The sequence below is a fragment of the Pteropus alecto genome, unplaced genomic scaffold, assembly GCF_000325575.1.
Source record: "Pteropus alecto unplaced genomic scaffold, ASM32557v1 scaffold109, whole genome shotgun sequence".
In the NCBI taxonomy this organism is placed as follows: Eukaryota; Metazoa; Chordata; class Mammalia; order Chiroptera; family Pteropodidae; genus Pteropus; species Pteropus alecto.
The window spans coordinates 7734273-7743425 of NW_006494608.1; the positions used below are offsets into that span (position 1 = coordinate 7734273).

The 9153-nt window shown below is 39.2% G+C and overlaps 1 protein-coding gene across 1 annotated transcript in view; it reads left to right on the top strand.

Moving 5' to 3' along the window:
• The first annotated feature begins 8763 nt into the window (after positions 1-8763).
• The window catches only part of NAMPT (nicotinamide phosphoribosyltransferase), a 33222-nt gene continuing 32832 nt past the window's right edge, over positions 8764-9153 (top strand). The window contains exon 1 of the mRNA XM_006925370.3: positions 8764-8941. Within this exon, the coding sequence (XP_006925432.1) occupies positions 8885-8941 (57 nt within the window). The 5' untranslated portion in view covers positions 8764-8884. The remainder of the gene's footprint in view (positions 8942-9153) is intronic.

The window sequence follows — 9153 nt, forward strand, 5'->3', positions numbered from 1 at the left end:
TATTGTTACATAACACAGGCTGCTCCGTTTAAGAAACCTGTACGATTCTCATGGAAACCCAACATAAAGACTGCAGGGTTACTAAACAAAAACTCAGTGAGGTTTTCTAAAGAAATTGTAAAAGATGATTTATGAAGCAATTAGAAATTTGAGCACTGATTTTATTTAAGTAATTATTATTTTCTGTTTGATAACAGTACTGTGGATATGTTTTAATAAAAAGTATTTATGTGTCTGTTTTTATGCCAGTACCATGCTGTTTTGATTACTATAGACTAGTAGCATAGTTTGATATCAAGTAGTATGCTACTTCCAACTGTTCTTTCTCAAGATTGCCTTGGCTTATCTGGATCTTTTATGGTTCCATAGAAATTTTAGGATTATTTGTTCTAGTTCTCTGAAAAATGCCATCGATATTCTGACAGGGATTGCTTTGAATCTATAGATTGCTATAGTCACCATTTTAACGATGTTGATTCTTCCTGGTATTAAAACAGACACATAGATCAATGGAACAGAATACAGAGCACCAAAATAAACCCACACCTATATGGTCATTTCATCTATGACAAAGGAGGCAAGAATACACAATGGGGTAAAAACAGTCTCTTCAACAAATGGTGTTGAGGAAACTGGACAGATACATGCAAAAAAATGAAACCAGACCACCTTCTTACATCATCTACAAGAATAAACTCAAAATGGATTAAAGAATTAAATGTAAGACCTGAAACCATAAAACTTCTAGAAGAAAATATAGGCAGTAAACTCTCTGTTATTGCTATTAGTAACTTTTTCTGATATATCTCCTCAGACATGAGAAACAAAAGAAAAGTAAACAATGGGACTATATCAAACTAAAAAGTTTTTGCACAGCAAAGGAAACCATTAATAAAATGAAAAGACAACCTACTGAATTGGAGGAGATATTTGCCTATGATACATCTGACAAGGAGTTAATATCCAAAATTTATAAAGTACTCATACAACTCAACGACAACAAAAAACAAATAATCCAATTAAAAAATTAAGAAGACCTGAACAGATATTTCTCGAAAGAGGACATACAGACGGTCAATAGATGTATGAAAAGATACTCAGGGTCACTAATCATCAGAGAAATACAAATTAAAACCACAATGAGATGTCACCTCACATCTGTCATATTGACTGTCATCAATAAATCAAAAAACAACCAGTGTTGGTGGGGATGTGGAGAAAAGGGAACCCTTGTATACAGTTAGTGGGATTGCAAATTAATACAGCCACTATGGAAAACAGTTTGGAGGTTCCTCAAAAAATTAAAAATAGAACTACCTTTTGACCAAGCAATTGCTCTTTTTGGTATTTATCCAAACAAAACCAAAATACTAGCTCATAAACATCTATGCACTCTTATGTTCACAGTAGCACTACTCACAATAGTCAAGGTATAGAAGCAACCTAAATTCCCATCAACAGACGATTGGATAAAGAAGTTATGGTACATATATACAATGGAATATTACTCAGCAATTAAAATGATGAAATCTTACCATTTGCAACTACATGGATAGACCTAGAGGGTATTAGGCTGAGTGAAATAAGTCAGACAGAGAAAGACAAATACTATATGGTTTCACTTACATGCGGAATCCAAAGAACAAGAGAAACGAACAAGCTAAATGAAAACAGACTCACAGACACAGAGAAAAAACCGGTGACTGCCATAGGAGTGGGAGGTTGCAGGACTGGGTGAAAAAGGTGAAAGGATGAAGAAGTACAAATTAATAGTTACAAAACAGTCACAGTAATTTAAAGTATAGCATAGGCAGCAGTCCCAATCTTTTTGGCACCAGGGCCCCAGGCTCCTATGAGAACCTAATGCCTGATGCTCTGAGGTAGAGCTGAGGTGGTGGTCTAGCACTATGATATAACAGCAAATACAGATGAAGCTTCTCTACCCTGCCACTCACACCTGCTGTGAGACCAGGTTCCTAACAGGCCACGGACCAAATCTGGTCCATGGCCAGAGGGAAGATGGGGGACCCCAGTAGGAAATACAGTCAATATTATTGTAATGGCTGTGTGTAGTGACAGATAGGTGCTATTGAGGGAATCACTTCATAAATTATATAAATGTCTAACAAATGTACTGTACACCTGAAACTAATATAAAATAATAATAATAATTTTAAAAAGAATATTTATCTCTTAGAGATCCATATTGAAACACATGAAACGGTGTAGTATCTAGAATTTGCTTCAAAGTAATATTTAAAATAATAGATTTAACAAGATTGACTCTAAGTTGATGATTATTGATGCTGGGTGATAGGTACATCAAGTTTCATTATGTCATACTTCTATGTTTGTATATGTTTGAAATTTTCAATAATAAAAAAGTTATTAAAAATAAAGAAACAAACAAAATAAATGCACCAGTCCTTTCACAGAAAGACTCCTAACAAGAAATTCTTATGTTGCATAAACTTTTCCAGAAGACAGGAAAAGATGCAAAGCTTCTCAACTCATCTTTGAGATTAGTATAATTCTAATACTAAAACCAGACAAAGATATAGTATAAGAAAAAGAAAAACAAAACTCTAGGCTATTGTCATTTCTGAACACACCTGCAAAAGTATATTAACAAATTGAATATAGCAATATAATTAAAGAATAACACAACATGAGGAAATAGGGTTTATTCTAAGTAAATAAGTTCCATTTAATATTAGGAAATCATCCCATGTAATTTATTACACTGAAAGATTAAAGGAGAAAAGCCACATAATTTGTCAGTAGATACCAAAATAGTATTTTAGAAAAGTCAACACCCATTCATATTTAAAAAACAGAAATTTATAGCAAGCCAGAACATAAAAATCAACTTATACTTTTAACCCTATATATACTTCTGAATTCTATATTCAAGATAACTCATGCATTCAATACTGTTTAATTAAAAAATTAATATGGCATGCATAATGATTAAGTTATATCATCAAATTTATTGCATAATTTTCCAGCTACCCATTTTTTACCTGTCAGCACAGACTTTGTTACAAGATTAAAAATAATACAAACTTCTAAATGTGTAATTCTGTATAAATGTATTTCTTCTTTGATTTTTAACACATATTCATATACTAATTAGAATATAGGGCCCATGAAGTACTTATGCCCTCCCATATTATGTAAGTCATCACATTTCAGTACATCACACACATGAATAATTAGTTTGAATAATTTCACTGTGAAGAACCTTGTGAATTCTTAGTAAATGTGATGGTTCTGGTACTCAGCTTTAAAGTCATTCTTAAAATTTGAATATTGTTGGCACATGAAGAATTGTATGAGAATATCCAGAATGTGGGGCTAGAATTAGAAAAAGATCATCTTCTGAAGGTAAAAACAGAAATCATAACACCAAAAAGTACAGACAGCTTACAAATGTGTTATTGGTAGAGCTGGAGGATGACCAATCCCCATGTCAAGAATGTGGCTCAAATGTCTCTAATGTAAAATGAGACTACATTGTAACTTGCCTGGCACATCCAACTGCAACCTGTGGAATTTGTCACTGTTTTCTGATACTATCCAAGAGGAAGGCGTTTTGATTCTAGGAGACCAACAGCCCTAACCTTGACAGAAATATCCCCAGAATAAAGAAAGCTAATATTCAATGCTTAGATGGCTTAATGGAGATATCTTTTGAGAGCATCTAACATTCAGTGTTTTTTCTGTATCTGTCAAACAAATTATTGCTATGTAAACTGGTTTTCAGAAGGAACCTGCTATATAGATAACAGGATCTCACTGTCGAGTCAGGTTTATTTCCCATTGTAATTCTCTAAATTTTCGCTTGAAGAAACCAATGTGTTGCTTGTAAGTTTATTTAGTGTTCCATGGTCTTCTATAGCTTGATCAGCTTTGAGTGACCTACTAGAACTATTTCTGGACCAGTGTCTTTGAGGCATCCAGTCCCCATGCCCAACTTGAGAACTCTAAATTTCACAGCAGACCACAAGGATTCCCTCTATGTATGAGGAGCACCTTGGCTTCTCATGAAAAAATGGGGAAAGCTCTTTGAGACTGATAGTTGGTCCCAGGATGATATGATCAACACCCCTAGACGAAGATGGAATACAAAATGTTTCCTTATTTCTGACTAATAGGTGCTATAGGGGAACAGGAAATTCACCACTGAAAAAGAAAGGGGTATCTAGCTCAAGCCCAGAAAAATTTTAAGGTAGTTAACAGGTAGTTTCTTTGGGGACCTACAGCCAAGTTCCATAGCAGGTAGACTGTGGTTCAGACTTCCTTTAGAGAAAACACTCTTACCCTGCTGTCAGTTGGAAAATCAAAAAGGATAATGGTTAAATGAAGAAAGTTTTTTTCTGGTGTTACTAGCCAATATCTGTGAAATGTGATAACTGGAAAAGGGAGTTTTTTGGTTTTATTGTTTAAGATGAAATTCAGTTATGTTTATAAACCAAGAAGAAATCAAGACAAAGCGGGTGTCTGAAGGTCTAGAAATGAGAGGGGTGATGACCAATGAACAGGACTTAAGGAGATGGGTAAGGAAGGGGAGGGGAAGGTGTGGGATGGACCTGGCTGACAGGTGTGAGAGATAAACTTGGGGCAGAAGGAAAGACACTTCTTTTCCTGAGCCTGGAGAAAAAATAAAAACATGTAGGGGGAGAGCTATATCTGTCAGGATAAACCTGGTTATGCTGTGGTAACAACTTCCAAAATCTCCATGGCTTACAACAAGAAAGGTTTATTTCTCATTCACATGACATGCCCTGTGCCAGCTGGCTCTGATTCAGTTTTGTGTTGTCCACATTTCAGGATTTAAGCATGTGGACCAGCCCCTATCTGGAACTGCAGTTTGCGGCAGAAGGAAAAGAGAGAATGACAAACCATGCATGAGCTCTTAAAGGTTCTGCTGGGAAGTGATGCTCATCACCTCAGTTAACATGTCATGGCTAAAGCAACTCCCATGATCATGTCTGAGGCCAACAGAAGAGAGACATAAGAGAGGGATGATGAATATGAGTAAATGATACAGTAGAGAGAGACAATGAATATGGGCAAATAATACAATAGAGAGGGGCTTTGAATATGGGCAAACAAAGCCATCTACCACAAGGCCCATCCTGCTTTTGTTGATGATAGAAGTTGCTCCTTCATTCATTCAATAAATATTTACTGAACCCCTTCTATGTGCTTGGCCCTATACTTGGCTCTAAGAATAGATTTTTAAATAAGACCAGATCTCAGCTCTCATAGTTTTTATTGTTTAGAAGTTTCCTCTTGGTTTTTCATACTAACATAGGGGATTCTATCATCTGCTGAGAGTGAGGGACTTGTTCGGAGGCAAGGAGTTGGAGTAGGGAGGTAAACCTTTGAAATAACTGCTGAGCAAAATGGGAAAACACTGCATTAAAAGATCTTGACAATCTCATACTTCCGTCTCATTCTATCAGTCATTGATTTTGGCCATTGAGTCTTAAATAAAATAACCACCAGCAAAATTTATAACACCCAAATCCCCACACATAGCATCAAAACATGTACATCCACATTTACCTTACTTTTAAACATGAATTCAAAACTTTTCTTTTGCTTTCTACCTTTATTTCCCATTTTATTTGGTTGAAATTAAAAAAAAAATTTTAGATATAATGGAAACCAAAAACATGATTAATAAAAGTTGGAAACTGAGACTGGCCATGCAAGATATGAGATTTCAAGAGAGTTTAACATTAGATAGATACTCAAGCCAGGATTGCCCAGGCAAATATTTAGTTAGGATAGCATAACACAGTCAGACCACAAGGACACCACAGAAAGTATACAAGAACATTTTGCAATGCAATGCCTATGAACAATCCATGTACATGCACTAATTTGTCCTGTAGGTAGGGTTACAGTTATTCTATCACTCTAGTGCTTTTAGATTAAGACTCAGCAGCTTTCTGTGTCTTAATGTGACTGTAGAGGACCCGGCAGACTGTCATAAAGAATGCTTCAGGTGTGGGTAGCACTGATAATAGGATTGATGAAGACCTGTGTCTTTCTGTAGATGAGGCCTTTTCCTTAGGAAATTAGAACTCTGGGAGGTCCCCAAAGGGCCATGGAAATTTGAATAAGAAAAAGGTCTTACTAAATTAAAAAGTTCTTCTTTTACGTTTGTCTTTGTAACAATTGTTGTTGCTTGGTAAGGATAGAGGAAGTCATAAAGGGTGATGGATACCACCATTGACCATCGTCAGGAGTTGCAGATGGGTGAGTCCACATCTATCATTTCAGTGTTTTTTCCTGAGGTGAAATCAGGTAAGATTTGAATTTTGAGGCAACTTAGAAATACAAAAGTGCACCAAAGGCTGTCCGGAAGGGAATGTGGAAATAAGAATGGTGCAGTAACATCCACTTTGCCTGATCCAATGTATAGGTTGCAGGCATACATTATATAGCACTCTACGGGATATAAACAAGGAGCTGGATGCCCAATTCACCCTGCTTGACTGGCTATTTGGTAGGAATGATAGATTAACCCAGGGTCTTGAATGAAGTGACAGGGCCCGTTTGAGTCTTTGTACTAGACATTATTTATCATGCTGCGAGGACCCATGAGAAAGTCTCAGATTTTTTACATGCTACTAGATATACTAAATACTAGCTATTAAATTGTCTTTCGAGGAAGGTCATTTCAAATTGAAATCTTGACTTTGTATTTGGTGGGTGTTAACTTCATAGTTTTAAACCCTAATTCAAAATTGGTCCTGCTTAAACATGTAGTTACATACAGAGTATATCTAATTCTATCTTAGGCAAATGGTGATTTTCTATTGGTAACATGATTTCATTTTCCTCTTTTCCTCTGGAAATTGCTGTCCGGGTTTAAGTCACTAATATGTGTACAGGCCTTAATGAATATTTCTACATTTAATAAGCAATGTCGATGTAATATTGACACTTTATTCACACTGATATTAAACTTTCTCATCTTAAAACTTCAAGTTCGACTCAAATACTGTAAGATCAAAGTTTATTTTCCTTTCTAAAAACAAAAATGGTATCATAAACAAAGCCCATTTTGTAATCAGAATACTCCCTGCCCCTGTATTAGGCAGCTTAGAACAATGGTCAGTTATACATACATGAATTCCAGGAAACGAAACAAACAAAAAAATTGTCATTTAAGTAAAGTAGGTTATGAAAATCTTAAATGAATAAAAAAAACCCACCAAATTAAAAGGAGCAAAAAAGATCATTTTCCTTCTCTGAACTGCATCGCTTGAACAAACAAAATCTCCCAAAATAAAAAAAATAATTTATTTATTTAAATGTTTTTAAAAGTAAATTTCCCAGTAAACACAGGGTCAACCAAAAAAAAGCCTCTTTTATTTTAAACGTTGCTGAAAATAATTCTAAACATATTAGTTACTACCTTAGGAAGTGCCAAAAATTATCTCACCACTTCTATGAATTTTGACTATTGAATCTATGTACAGATGGATTCTGTACATAGAATTGTCAGGAATCTGTACTGACTCCCAAACCTAGTTTGGACCGGTTACTTTTAATTGAAGAGGTCTGTTTTCTTGTGATGAATACCCCTCAAGTCGTAGCCCCACCCCCACCATAAAAATGATACGTCCAATAACTTAAAGGACATAGTCTATAAAGTTCCTATACCAGTTTTCATGAAACTGCTTTCTTTACAATTACTCGTATCTTGTAAAACCTAAATTTAAAATTATAACAGCAACAGCAGCTATTAACCATGAGGACAAATGGAATCTTAGTTTTAAATGCAACCACGTATGAGAACTGCGCAATTGGATAGTCGTCATTTGGGTGAAGTCATCGACGTGGTTTCACTTGCAGTTTTTGGAAGTTGACAACCCGTTTCCCAAGATTTAACAATTCTAAGCACGATAAATCAGTTTTGCACCCTGTCAAATACGTGGGCCGTTGCCGTTTACTTCTCGGCAATATTAGATTCAATTATGTCTTGTAGTCTCATCTGTGCAGATGAAACCAACCCCTGCCTTTCCGCGCGGTATAAACCAAGACGCCCCTCAAAGGATCAAAGAGCTGAGCCACAGAGCCGGAAGAAAGCGGACTCGACATGTCAGATTAAAGGGGACCCCAGACCTTATTCCCCACCGTAGGTCTTCAGATTTTAAAGAGAGGGTTAGGAAGATCGGGAGTGACAAGGAGGAGGGAGCCAAAAGCTCGATCCTTAATCCAACCGGAGACAAAGGTGAGTAACTGCGCAACGAGGACGGGTAGACCCGCAGAGGGAGGAGGTTCCTTGGGCCCCAGCCGGGTGGCGTGACTTCAGGAGGACTCAGAAGACGAGCCAGGACTGGGTAGAGAGAAGGAAGGTGCCCGCGGGGCGGGCAAACCCGCTCATCGAGGTTGGAAATGCCCCTGCCCAGCCCCGCCGGGCCGGGCGGGGAAATGAAACCAAGGCGAGTGCCTGGGTTCCCGGGGTGGGCGTCTCTGAGAAAGAGCGCGTGCCTCACGTCCTCCCGGCCCAGCCCCGCCCCCTGCGCGCTGCGCACGCGCGACCTTGCCCCGCCCCTCGCGTCCCCGCCAGAGGGATGGAGGGGAAGGGGAGGGGGCGGAGACGGGAGAGCCGAGGTGAGTAGGCTATCAGAGTCCCCAGACTGCTAGCGCGTGAGCCGCCGCTATCCGCGCTGCGTCAGAGCTCCCGGGCCCGCCCTCCTCAGGCCCCTCCTCCCCGCTCTGCTTTCCTCCTCCTCTACCCCTCCCCCTCCGGCCGAGCAGTGACTTAAGCAACGGCGGGCGGTGAAGCCCATTTTTCGCCTTCCTCGCAGTGGCGGCTGGCGGCCCCCGGCACGCGGCCCCCACGTTCTGGTCCGAGATGAATGTTGCAGCAGAAGCCGAGTTCAACATTCTCCTGGCTACCGACTCCTACAAGGTAGAGGCTCGGGGCGGGGCAGGTGAGGGAGGAGGAGAGGGCGCGTTGGGGACGATCGCGAGGTTGCGGGGTTGGGGGTGGCGGGTCTGAGGTTGTGGTGCGGGGCAGCCCCGAGAGAAGGCGCGGGCAGCCGCGCCGGGCAGGTGAAACTGGCGCTGCAGTGGCGAGGAGGTGGATGGAGGAGGGATGGACGGATGGACGGCAGGAGGCGG